This window comes from Beta vulgaris, chromosome 3, assembly GCF_026745355.1.
Source record: "Beta vulgaris subsp. vulgaris cultivar EL10 chromosome 3, EL10.2, whole genome shotgun sequence".
NCBI classification, from domain to species: Eukaryota; Viridiplantae; Streptophyta; class Magnoliopsida; order Caryophyllales; family Amaranthaceae; genus Beta; species Beta vulgaris.
The window spans coordinates 53,980,071-53,994,227 of NC_079204.1; the positions used below are offsets into that span (position 1 = coordinate 53,980,071).

Genomic DNA, 14,157 nt, shown 5'->3' on the forward strand with positions numbered 1-14,157 from the left:
TCCACCTTCGGTCTTCATTTTGCTCAAAATATTATGAATCGTATTCGGAGCAAAAAAAAATTCATTTTGAAATTTAGCTCGGATTATATGCTTTAAATCAAGTCAGACTAAAATTATATAACTTGAATTAACATCCCTATCGACATCAATTTTAAGTCGACCTATGAAAATATATTAATGTATTAGGTTAAATAATTACATCGGATTTTATCGTCACGAACCCGATCCAAGCCGACGTATTGTCAATTTGTCATCTCTACACGACTGTAGTCTATATACTAAACCCTTGGAGGGTTTAACTCAGAAATCTCTTCTTGAGTCCCTTGCTCTTCTCCAACCCAGTAGCAAAAGCAACCTCCCCTTCCACAAACAAGCACAGAAATAAGTAGCAGACAAATAGAAGAGTAAAAAACATGTCTTCAAAATCAAAGAAAAAATCATCAAAAACTCCATTATCAAAGCTTCAATCACCACAACTAGACAACCCTCCTTCATCACCTTCTTCTCAATCTTCTTCTTCCCAATTCTCAGAACTTGAGCTCCACAATACCCTTGATGAAGCTTCCAGAAAGTTCCCTACTTTCATCAGCAAATCTGCTCTCATTGCTCAAATATCCGAGTTCGAATCCTCTTCCCAGCAAAAGGGTTGCAAAATTTGGCTTTCTGAGTCTTCTATGCTCTCTTCTTCCATCTCTCCTGCCTCCCTTGTTTCGGTAATTTTATTGCTGCTACTTTTTTTGGGTATTTATTGTTCTTATTTTTGTGGGTTTGGTTTATTTGGAGAGTTTTTTCTTCATGTTAATTGCATTAGATATTCATCTTTGTTTTTTTGGCCCAAATTAGCACATACACAAGTTAGTAAGATGAAAACCATACACACAATGAACACGAAGGACTAGATTACGAAAACAAAGACCAATACCGATGAACATGTACCAACGGAGATGTCCATATGTTCATTTGGCTTGTTAGCCATTTAAATTTGGCTTATTAGTCATGTAAATTTGGCTTGTTAGCCATGTACATGTGCGCGTTGGCTTTGGTGATATTATATGTTTCGTAAGTATGTACTATATTCTAATCACTCCACTATGAATTGATTTTTGTGAAGGATATGACACAATTTTATCATGAACTCTTCATAGTACTAGCTGGGATATTCACAAACTCTTGTAATTCAATTTGAAGTCAGGATTTTTGGGATGACGATTTTAATTTTAGGAAACGTGACAATTTTTGTCGGACATTTTAACATAGTACATGCGACTATTATCTCCGGCCAAATTCTCACATAGACGAGATGTATGACTTGAAGTTTTGAAGGAAAATGTGTGTAGAAGGTGTGAGTTATTTTAGAGGAAGGACGCGGAGAAATTGGGAGTCTTGGATGGATTTTCCTTAAAAAATAGAAGATGCTTAAGTGGTTGGATCAATCAATGAGGGAAGAGGGGATAATATCTACTGTAGGGTCTGATATTGGAGTTAAATTTATTATTTATATAGCAAATGGGGGTAATAGGTGACTTCTGATTGGGGTAATAGGTTCCTCTGTCTCTCTTAGAGTGAAGATTTACTTCGGAATGGAGGTGATAAGTTCTTCCATTTAGTTCTAAAAGCCACCACTCCCTTTTTTAAGCCCTTAGCTGATACTTCTTGTCCCCTAATTTATTTCTCTTATTCCAAGCTTGGACTTAGGGGAGACACTATATTGCTCTCATCAGTCGCCATCATTATAATGAGTGTGGAGGGGAGTATGATATGTCTTACTTGTGGTTTTTGTTTTTGATTATCTAGTGTCGATTTATTGTGCACTTTTGCATACCTTTACTATTATCTTTTAAATTTAGTGTTGTATGTATTACATGAGGCGTGTTTATCTAATGGCTGTGAAAGCTTCTTGTGGCAATTGTAGTTCTCCTTTTGTGTGTATGTGGAGGGGGCGGGTTGTGGATAGGTGTGGACGTGTTGTTAAATTCATGTAGTTTGCGGTTGATTGTAATTACTGTTTATGTCTGTGTAGGTTTTGTGTTAATAATACATAGGTTTTGGCTTCCATTTGGCAGGTATCACTTGTTCCGGTAGATCAAAGTTCGACGATTGCTTTCCCTTTGAGCGCATTGACCGTAGAATGCAGTGGACAGTTTGGAGTTGATTGGGATGGGAAGGTGGATGAAAAAGCAGGGAACTATTTTGCCCTCGCAACAGCATTGCCTTCTAGTAAGGTCTGCGCCAGAAATTTGCTTCTTTGAGTTTTTAGTTTTCTGGATTTTAATTGATGGAGGAGCATTAAAGAGTATTGCTTTTAATGACATCAATCAAGTGTAGGCAAACAAACGAAAACTTTTAGGTGCAATGTTTATGCTGTAGGAAAATTTTGTTTCGCTTAGGCACAAGCTGGTTAAATTTGCTCATAGATTTGATTGGTTGTTCCTTGCAGCTTGTAAAGAACGAAGTTAGAATCTCTTCTAACCTGCTGTACTCATTGGGTTTTCCTGCTTCTGGTAGAGTTGTGTTCGTGCAGCCTATTTATGGTGGATCATTGACTAAGCTGGTACCTGGCAATGGGGAGCTTCATCGCTCTCCTGTGGATTACTGCAAGGAATTGTACATAAGACTGCTACCCTTTAGAAGTGCTTCAGCCTTAAGTATGGATGCTTCTTCCCCATCTAAAAATGGTACAGACAAAACCCTGAACCTGTATGAAAATGGCAGCACTTCTTCTCCTAGAACACCCTCTTTGGGACGCTCAAGGCCATGCTCTCCAAGTCCTGGCAAGTTGAGTTCGTTGGCATCTGAAGATTTACTTTCTCATGTGAATGGCATTAAGAGATCTTATTTTGACACTGTAGAGATGCAAGAAATCTTGGGAGATAAAAGTGCAAATACTCTTCTGCAGCGTACTGCTGTTTCCTGGTTATATTCTCGTGCTTTACTTTGTGGAAATCTTGTGGCAGTACCTATTCTCTCCAGACTCTGTCTTTTTGAAGTGGTAGGTCTGAAAAGTTTGTCATATGATAGTACTGACAGGGATCCTACCCAAACTTCTTTAGTTCATAGTAATGATGAGGTGTTCATCATAGATCGTGCAACAAAAGTAAAAATCTATTTGCCATCAGATTTACCACCAGATACTTCAGAGAAAGGAATATCGACTCCTGGGAAAATGGACTCTAAGAAATCCAATGTAAACATGGCAGATGAAAAGTTGGGAGGATTATGGAAGGAATACACACTTCTGCGAGATATTATTTCTGCATCAGTGAAGAATGCTTTGTCAAGGTTAGATGTTAATTCTAAGTCTGAAATTCTGTTTTTACTTTACTTATGATGACAGTACCCAATTACCCGTCTTGTAAATTTCTGTTACTAATTTTCGTATAGTGAAACTCACAACTTTTGCTCTCATCAGTTTTTAACACAGTTCATCTTTCTGTAGCAAATTGTGTTTTGGGAGCACTTGATCCAAAGTAGTGTCATCAGTATTGATAGAGTTTGAATTTTGAAAGCGTTTGGGGGCATGTCTGTGAAATATGTTGGAGGCTAAAGATAATGTAAAATTAGTGACATTGAACTGAGTCTGAATGGCTTTACTTCAAAAACCTGGACTTAAAAAAGGCGGCTGATTTTTTGTTGTGTATTTTCTTTTGGCTGATGAAATCATCTTTTATAGGTCTACATTATGAAAGTATGATTTTTCGATCTGTATACTGTATGCATCTTTTCCTCGTGCACATGCTCAACTTACTGGTGATCACCATCCTGTAACCTTAGCTGTTATCATAATGAATATATTGTTTAAATTTTGTTCTTTGATGCTGCATCCTCATTTAGTCATATTTGTCTACACTAGTCTATAAGACCTTCATTTTGATCACGTTTTCAATAGTAAATCTTGTATCTTGATTAGCATTTAACTATTTTAGTCTGGGTTTGCGAACTACAAAAGGAGTGCTGCTTTATGGGCCATCAGGCACTGGGAAGACGTCTTTGGCTCAACTCTGTGCTCATGATGCTGGGGTTAACCTCTTTACAGTGAACGGGCCTGAAATTATCAGTCAATATCATGGGGAAAGTGAACAGGCACTCCATGATGTCTTCAAGTCAGCTAGCGAAGCTGCCCCCTCTGTGGTTAGATCTATTTCCCAACTGTTTTGTTTTTTCATGGAGATTTTAATATGCAGAGAAAGGTTTGAGTGTTTGTAAAGCTTTTCAAGTTAGCTGATCTGTTTCCCAACTCTTGTCTTTGCAAAGGTTTTCATTGATGAGCTGGATGCTATAGCACCAGCAAGGAATGAAGGTGGTGAAGGCTTATCTCAAAGGATGGTTGCAACTTTACTGAATTTGATGGATGGAATAAGCATAACAAATGGTGTTCTCGTAATTGCTGCTACCAACAGGCTCGAGTGTATTGAACCTGCTCTCAGACGCCCTGGAAGACTGGATAGAGAAATTGAAATAGGTAAGTTATATACCAGCATGCATAACCTCTATTCTTATGCTACAATATTAAGAAATTCATATGGCATGATGAGATGTGCGTTGCCAATGCTTAACATGCGGAGTTCTTTATTCATTGTACTAGATAATGATGCTAAACTATGAGATATGATATCAGTATAAGCTGTTATCCTGTGAGTTGCTTATTATTAAATGGATTCACATGTGCAGGAGTACCATCTCCTGATCAACGACTTGATATATTGACTACTCTTCTTGGTAAAATGGAGCATTCTCTTTCATTTGCTGAAATCCAGCAGCTTGCAGTGGTAACACACGGATTTGTCGGAGCTGATCTGGTTGCCCTTTTAAATGAGGCAGCAATGGTCTGCTTAAGGCGTTGTATTCATTCACAGAAATCTATAAGTGATTTATATTCTAATTGCTCTACTCATGATGGCTCTAAGGGGATGACAGGAGGTTGTTCTTATGGGAGAGATGGTAGGGGATTGTTTCCAGAGGATCATGAGGGTTCTTCGTGCTCAGAAACTTCAGATTTGACTGTCTCAACTAATTCTGTACCATTTCCTGTCTCTGGGGAAAGAATTGTTTCAAACAGTTATGGAGGCTCTTCCACAACAGAAGAACATATGTTGAATATAACTTTTGAAGATTTTGAAAGGGCCAGAATGAAAATACGTCCAAGTGCTATGCGTGAGGTATGCTGGATAATATCCCTCATCTATTAAGTTCATAGTGTAGTAGGCTTTATTTGTATGACACTACCTCCTTTTACTAGTCTCAGATCGCTTATATTACAGATACTAGAAATTTTAGAGAATTCGTTCTGCTGATTTTTGAGACGCAACATACAAGTTCTGACTCTTAATTTGAAAGACTTTTGTATTTGATGAGCTTGGTGATCAGCACATTTTCATTTAAGAGCGCTAATTCTGCCTGTATTGTGGCATATAAATCATTCGATTTCTCTTCGTGAAAGCTGTCTTTGGTTAATTTTAATGTTAGTGCCGTGTTTTGAATAAGCTTGCTAGTCATTTTAAGTAAAATGCTGTCGGTCTTTGTGTTGCTGCCTCTCCTCTCTTGATGTTCAATAGCTTCATTTAAGGTCAATGCTTGGTTCGATCCCATAGCTGTAATGAATTCATACCATTTGGTTATGCATCAACCAGTCAGAAACTTTTTGAAGTATGAAATTCACTTGGATTGCGAGAGTACCTTAATGACATAAGTTGCTGAACAGATATATATTGACTTACAACTACATCAATGCTTGCTTACCTCATATTGTACCGTGACTCAGTGGCAGAGCCAGCTAGGGGCATGGGGGTGCATGTGCACCCCCAAATTAGAAAAAAATGCGCTTAATCCTCTGCGCGGCATGCAAAGCTCCTGCGCAGCACGCGGTGTACTTGCGCTGCACACAGAGACAGACTTGGTAGGGTACATCACTCTGTACTAGTTGTTTTGGAATACAGAAAGGCCATGAACCATAAAAGGAAAGTTTTTTGTCAGTGTGGGAAGGCTAGGAAGTTCTAGGCACGAAACATATGATATTGCATTGACCTCATATCCTTCACCCTAAGCATAAAATGGCAAATGTCAAACATAGCCTGCCACAGCAAATGTCTTCATAGGTTTTGGCCTCTAGCAAATGCAGTACAGGCTACCGCATTAATTGATGTTCCTTTCTTTTTCTTTTTTTTTTTTACTTTATCTAACTAGTTAATAAAAGCTTTTAACTAAGGTAGAAAAGACATTATCAAAATATTATCATTTAAATCTGTACAAAATATTAATCAATGTTTTGATTATTTTATATATAATTTTATACAAAATATAAAATTTTGCCAAATTTATATTGTACTCGCTATCTAGAATCTTGATGTTGGCGTTTTTTGTCCCCGTATCTTTCACGATGCTACATAGTCTACAATCGTGCACCCCCGAATTGAAAATCCTGGCTCCACCACTGCTGTGACTGGCTACAACCATAGGACTATGCTGGAATATGTGACATGTGTACCAAACTCCACAAGTCAGTGGTGGCAAGTCTCTGAACTATGGTAAAACTTCTCTGAGAAAAGACGAGTACATAGATTCTTGGAGGTATTAAGAGGTTTATCAGGAAGGAACCGAAAGATTAAAGATTTCTTATCTGGAACATTTTACGGTCTGTATAACTCCATTACAACAACTAATGTGGTTCACCTTGATCATCCCAAAGACCCAAACAATACATTATAGCATGTGGGCTACCATCTATGCCCACTTGTTCCATGGACTGGAGCAAACCACTTTGGTACTTCTGGTCACTGTGAGTGAGCCGCCTGGATTACACTGTGAATTTGGGAATCTGTTTGTCTTTTAGAGGTCACATATCTTGAGCTATTGAATTAGGCATTCTAAAGATCAATTTTTTATTATCTTTATTTACATCATTGCTCTTCCACAATTAGGGAAAGATTGGCTCCTGGGGAAGGGTAGAAGAACAAGGATCTAATTTGGGGCAGAAATTACAGAGGTATGATCATTACCCGTCAATCCGGGGGCTGGAAGCCTGCCAACCCCTGAACACAAAGAAAAAGCTGAGCACTGTCAAAACCTAAGGAAGGCATCTACCCACATTATTGATAAATAAGAAAAAGTAAAGGGCCAACCAGATTCCTGTATGAAGTATGATTTATTTTTTTCTCTGTTTCTGCTTCTTCTCCAGGTGATTCTTGAGGTTCCTAAGGTCAAGTGGGAAGATGTTGGCGGACAAGAGGAGGTGAAGGCGCAATTGATGGAGGCTGTAGAGTGGCCGCAAAAGCATCAGGATGCATTCAAGCGAATTGGAACCCACCCACCGAAAGGGGTATTGATGTTTGGTCCTCCAGGATGCAGCAAAACTTTGATGGCTCGTGCTGTTGCTTCTGAGGCTGGACTGAATTTTCTGGCTGTTAAGGGTCCAGAACTATTCAGCAAGTGGGTTGGTGAATCTGAAAAGGCTGTTAGATCTCTGTTTGCTAAGGCAAGAGCTAATTCCCCATCAATTATATTTTTTGATGAACTAGACAGCCTTGCTGTCATCCGCGGAAGGGAAAGTGATGGTGTCTCAGTTGCAGATAGGGTCATGAGTCAACTTCTGGTTGAATTGGATGGTAAGCCATTTTGTAAATCTATTAGTGACGACACCTCTTATATGATTGGGAAGCATTACTTTGTTGTAGAGATATTAAAGCAACTTGCTTTCCATTGTCTTTTGGCTGTTTTGTTGCCCTCTATTTCTTTCTTTCCCTTGTTAATCTTATTGGACCTGGCTACTTCCTTTTCGTATTACTCTTGCTATATATAGTAAACTTGAACAGGAATGTGTAAGCAAGATTTTGATCAATCATGAAAGTCCTGCTTGTTGAGTGGTTCAATGAAGGAAATATTGTCTATTAGGCAAAATGAAGCAAATCTAAATAATCTATGGTCTGCAAAGTTAATTTTTTATCCATGTAGTAAGATGTCTGGAACCCTGACAAAACCTGTTTTCGTCTAGGTTTGCATGAAAGAGTTAATGTTACTGTTATCGCTGCAACAAATCGCCCTGACAAGATTGATCCTGCCCTTCTTAGACCAGGTGATCCTCATGCTCTCTTTGAAAAACATAAGCATGACAAAACATTTAGTTATATTGCCTTCCTTCTTTTTCTCTCATGTTACTAACTTCAGCTTTTTTCGTGGTGTTGGATCTGGCAATCTGAAGGGCGGTTTGATCGACTGTTATATGTTGGACCCCCGACTGAAACTGATCGTGTTGACATATTCAATGTCCATTTGCGTAAAATGCCTTGCAGTTCCGATGTCGACGTATTAGAGCTGGCTCATTTGACTGAAGGCTGTACTGGTGCAGATGTATCATTGATTTGTAGGGAAGCAGCAATCTCAGCAATTGAAGTATGTTGTCTTATTTCTCTTGTTAATTTTTTTTTATATATCTTCAGCTGTAAGTTTTTATATGCAAATATTCACGCAATCAGGAGAACCTAAATTCTTCCGAGATAAATATGGAGCATTTGAAGAATGCAATTCTTCATGTACACCCATCAGAGATTCAACCTTATCAGGAATTGTCCGACAAGTTTCAGCGACTTGTACATTCAAAGTCTCCATCAGATGACTTGGCATGTCAACATCAGCTGAATGGGCCAAACGAGATATCATCCTGGTAGCAGTTTTCTCCCTTTACTTTTCTTTTTAACTCTGCTATGTGATCTAATGTCAGCTTACCTTGCTTAGAGTCCTCCTGATTTCTTGTGGTGGTTTTGGACCTACGTTCTTTCCAAGCTACTGCTTCTTTATGTGATTTTTGCAGTCTGAGTAAACTAATTTTTACTTCTGAAGACTTCATTGATATGACTGTTGAGCATCCAGTGTGTACTGTGTAATGTAGTGTTATCTAAGCATGATGCAAGACAGTACCACCTTTTACCTTAGGCTATAAAACTTGGTAGTTTTTCTTTTGGTTTCTGTTGTGTAAAATGCAAAATGTTATTCCCAACGAGCATGTTGAATAACTATATTTGTTTTCCTCCAACCAACTCAATCTTTCACATACTAAATAATTGATAGTTACGCCTAGAATTCAACCAAGTACTGCCAACATCAAAATGCTTGTGGCACGAGGATTAACTGTCTGTGGGCTCACTAATGTGTAATATCTATTTGTTGAGCTCAATGATCATTTGATATTAAGCATATAAAGCATTAATTTACAGTGTTTTGCAAGTGATAACTTGGTTGGATTGTGTTTTAAAACTACTCCTGCTGTCCAGAATCAATAGACATTATCTGAAGACCCCCATAATTAAGGTTTTATCATGATTTCACTTATATACCCTCTACTATAGTTGCCGTTTCCATCTTCTCTCGACTACTACATTTGAGTTTGGAGGGGTATATATGGAAATGTAAGCATAATCTATTTCTATCTGAGCGAAGATGGCAACTTTTTCCTTGAATCAAAATAGTATTGTGACTCTTAATTCTTGGATGGGGGAAGTATGTAAAAGTCACTACCGAATGCCAAACCGTCGTCATTGATTGTGAAATTGAGAATTAAAAATTGCTAATTTGCACAAGGCCTGCTGCCTCATAGTATCTGGTTGACTCATTACTGGGTGGAGATGCATCATGTTTAGTGTATATTTTCAAAGGCTGTTAACTCATAATGACAAGGACATGGTGATAGGAAATATAATTATCATGCAATTATCCTATTCAAATCACTGTATCTGATGTGAAGAACTGAACAAGGACAATTAGGTGATAACATTTAGATTGTGTTGTTAAATAGGAGTAATAATAAAAGTTAGAACAAGTTATTGCTTCCTTTTGTGACTAAAGTGGCCAATATAGATCTCTTCTTAATTAATTATGGTGTTTATATTATAGTATGATTAAGATGGCTTTAACTTCAGACTTGTGAAAGTAAAGTAGGTAGCAGTTCTTTTTGAAAAACTTCTGCGTCATCATCACTAATATTGTTTGAATTACACTGAATGAGGATTAACCTATTGCCTCTTGACCTACTTTTTCCTCTTATAATTTGTTGTCGAGTCGAACCATCATTAGTGGTTTCCTTGCTGGGATTTCTCATACAATTAGATGTATGAAATGGGTCGAGTTCAGGTTGGGCATTATATTTTTCGGGCTTGAAGTACTTTCCGTAACGATTTATAGTCAGCTCTAAATTTTCACTGAAGAATTTTGGTTTTGTCCGGGTCGAGTTGGATTGTAAACTTAATTTAACTTCAATTTTATGCTATATTTATGGGTGCGGTTGGGTATTGGTCACTCTCATTTTTCGAGTTTCAATTGTATTTTTGAACTAAAATTTCATGGGCTTTCACGAGTTTATGTCAATTCTTATCAGATTATCTTCAGTTGAGGGTTGGGTCAAATTTTGATACGTCTAATTAGATCCTTCTTGATGGTGCTCCAGCCTATTAATCACCATTTAGAGAAGAAAATTAAAATTTGAAACTTAGTTAATGCTTTGCCTTTGATAATTTATTACCTCAAGTCACCACAAGATCAGTGAAATTCTTATAAGCTAATCTGTATTTATATGGAAAACCAGGAACCCAGTGAAATGGATTCAGCATCTTGTCTGTCCATGGCGAAACACTTCTACAAACAGGTAACTGGAGCGAAATTCAGCCACCTTTGATTCTTTTCTTCATATGAGTATACTCGGATCAGATTCTCAGAGCTCCATCGCCATCTTCCTCTGGCACGCACATATGATGTTTTGCATACACGCGCACAAATCAACCTCTTATGTACATAACGCGTACATGCACACGCACACGTCCATTCAAATGAAGAGAGGGATTATAATTATTCGACCAAGATCTTGTGTAAGCTCATGTGATTCTTTTGGAAGAATGTGTGACATTTTCCTAAGAGTAGGAACCAACAAATTGTGCACAACACATAATCTGGAAACAAGTTTGTTAAGTTTGGTGGGGCTGTTTTATCTATTTTATTTCATTTATGTTAATTTACCCACATTTTGCTGCCCTCAAATTTGGTAGTACATCAGATTTTAAGCAGTATGTGGTGATTGGTGTTGGGCATACTCCTATAAACTGTGTTTGCATTCTTTTGGTTGGGCAAACATTGTCACTGTCCTACAGCTGGGGATGGTCTATTTTATTTGTAGGCTTCCTGTTGTCATTATTCACATTTTGGTCTTTTTGCACTCTTCACTTTCTCTAGGGAATAACACAATCAACTCCGAATTTTGAAGTTTTATGTACTATTCACCGAGTAAAAATTACCTCTCTTCGGTTTTCTAAAGATTGTCCCATTTTTCTTCTTTCATTTTAAGAGTTTTATCGGGTTGATAGGTAGTTTTGTCCTTTAACATAGTGGTAGGATAAGTATGGAATGGGGACTACATTATCTTAAAAGGACACGGGATAAGCTTTCGGAGACAAACTAAAATGAAAAATGGGTCAATCATTTAGGTACCGATATAGTGAGTAAAAACTAAATTTGGAATAATTATCTTTTTAAAAGCATTTTTCACATCTCTATCCGATATTCTCTTGAACACTCGCATTGCAATCAAAATAGAACAAATGAAGTTTACATATGTTTTCAAACGTCAAAGTCGATTGAATATAAGGTGCGAAATATTTCATTAAAACTGGTCAAAACTTATCATAGTTTTTCTTTGACGTTTATGTTTTCAAATGTCAGTCGATTGAATATAAGGTGCGAAATATTTCATTAGAACTGGTCAAAACTTATCATAGTTTTTCTTTGACGTTATTAGAACTAATTAAATTTCATTTTTAAAGGTGAAGAGGACGCACCCTCAACAATCGCAAACTGAATCTTTTCCTTCGTGCGTGGTGAAGTTCGATCCGTGGACCTCTACTCTACCCTGGGAGATGTAGATATAACTATAAGCCACTTGACTTAGTTGAGCAAAACCTCTCAACTTCACACTCTCATTATCAACTGAAATGGCCAAATGGGTGACACGAGCTTGGGTCCCACCTTTTTTTGGTGTTTGATTTCTCAACTGGGTTGGTGGGGGGTGTAACAACATCATTAAACACTTACTTTTACATAGAAAAACATGGCAATTATAGGAGTTTGATGTACTTCTTTGGCTAAGCTTCAAGGAGTATCTTATTTGTGGATCAATGTGTTTTGTGTCTTTCTGGCTCCCACTTGCTTTTGCATCAACTTTGTCTTTACTCTCTCCTTAGATTTTATTATTACAATGCATTTATGGATTAATATTACCATTATATATTGGATATCCTTAGTTCTAATCACAATGCTTAATTATAGGGTTGATTAACAAATCAGGTTGGATTCGGGTTAATAATAAACTTGAACATATTCCAACACAAACTGAACCCGTTTATTAAATGGGTTGAAAAACTCAACCTTGACCCGACCTGTTTATTAGATGGGTTGCCCATATAACCTGTTTAACCCATTTACATATTATTACTATTAATTTTTTTTTTTTGTTTTTAATAATGAATTCACATAAAAGTATGCATGATTAAATTTCTTTTCAGTTTTTGTGTTCTAGAATTATTATTTTTAAAATTTTCACAAACTTTAACACAATTTTTTTAAAAATTTATATTTTAATAAATTAAACAGGTCAAATCAGGTTAATTTCGGATTGAAAATGTCAACCTTAACCTAACCCATTTAATTAAATGGGTAAATCGTGTCAACTCATTTACTTAAATGGGTCAAATATCTCAATCCAAACCCACTTATTTTAAGTCAGGTTCGGTTTCGATAAACAAATTGGGTCAGTTTTTCACGACCCTACTTAATTAGCTAAATATGCATTGATGGGGATATTTTTTTTTGTGTCAATACCCTTTCTTCTTTCTTTCTTCTTGTTTTTTGGTTGTGCATCAAAGCTAATATGGTTGTGTAATATTCACACATATATGTATGTACAACATTTGATAGGCGAATATTAGTTGAGAATTGTGCATTCTCTATGTAAGGTTATGCAACATTTGTTAATAGTTGTGCATTCTCTCTATGTAAGGTTATGCAACATTTGTTAAAGGTTGTGCATTCTTTATGTCAAGTTGTGCAACAAGGTTAGTTTGATTGTGAATCAAGGTCACTACGTTTGTGCAGCAAGCTCAGGTTGGTTGTGCATCAGCAATGACATTTTAGTTGTGCACGAAGGTATGTATGATTGTGCACCAAGATCATATTAGTTATGCTGCAAGGTCGGTTCAGTTGTGCAGTAACGAACATATTGAGTATACATCAAGAACATCCGAAAATCATAGTTGCAAAAAAGAAAGAAAGGGCAAAACAAATAATATACATATTGTTCACCATCAAACATTTTGATATTAAGCTTTTTTCTTAAAAAAATATATATTACTCGAACATAATAAAATGACCTTAAAACGAATCGGCCAAAATATTACTATTTACTAGTACACAAGTTAAAAGTCAAAATGGTAGCGGTACGATAAAAGAAACAGAGAGGACGTACATTACTCGCATGAGCAGATAGATAACAAACATGTTAACTAGATAATCTTACCCAAAACAAAACAAAACAAAACAAAAACAAAATCTTTGAAGTAATCTTGGGGAGAGCTAGATAAGATAGCTTGCTTTTGAGGAAAAATACGGTAGCATTGATTGATGGGGAGAAATAAACGGTTGCTAAATTGATGATATAAGGGTTCACTAATTTTGTAATATCTTAGGACATCATAGTTTGCTTGATTAGGAGCAATAATCTTTCAATGATGATGTCAAATCAAACCCAATGGCCATATGTTGTTTGGGTAAAAGACAAACATATGTGGGTTTGTTTTCATCATTACAGTTTCTTCATAATGCATTTTTTTACTTTTTCTAATTTTGGTGAGACACCAATTGGTTCAAGTTTTGACAAGGTTGTACATTTGTTTATTATAAAATCTCTTTCTTGACTATAAAAAAAATGTGCAAGAGTTACTAATTCTAATTCATATTTCGAGGGGTGAGGATAGTCTAGTGGTTAGAGCTTCTTTTCTAGTTTCGGAAAGTCTTGAGATCGATTTTCACCCTTGGCAAGTTGGGATTTCCTTTATTCTCCTAACTTGTCAAGGTTTCGTCTTACCATATTTAAAAAAATAATAATCATATTTCGAGTTTATTTTGGACTAT

General features: G+C 36.7%; 1 protein-coding gene across 2 annotated transcripts; it reads left to right on the top strand.

The window, feature by feature from the left end:
* Positions 1-277: 277 nt before the first annotated feature.
* On the top strand, positions 278-11,191 carry LOC104889528 (calmodulin-interacting protein 111). Of its 2 annotated transcripts, none has more exons than XM_010674772.4 (11): positions 278-713; positions 2,064-2,222; positions 2,438-3,279; positions 3,924-4,128; positions 4,252-4,459; positions 4,669-5,156; positions 7,172-7,598; positions 7,985-8,065; positions 8,192-8,382; positions 8,466-8,653; positions 10,568-11,191. In XM_010674772.4, the coding sequence occupies exons 1-11, from the start codon at positions 414-416 to the stop codon at positions 10,629-10,631; spliced, it is 3,153 nt and encodes a 1,050-aa protein (XP_010673074.2). In that variant the 5' UTR covers positions 278-413; the 3' UTR covers positions 10,632-11,191. The 2 variants fall into 2 exon arrangements, with proteins under 2 accessions (XP_010673074.2, XP_019103804.2); XM_019248259.3 differs by having other exon boundaries at positions 576-713; positions 2,506-3,279.
* The last annotated feature ends 2,966 nt before the right edge of the window (positions 11,192-14,157 follow it).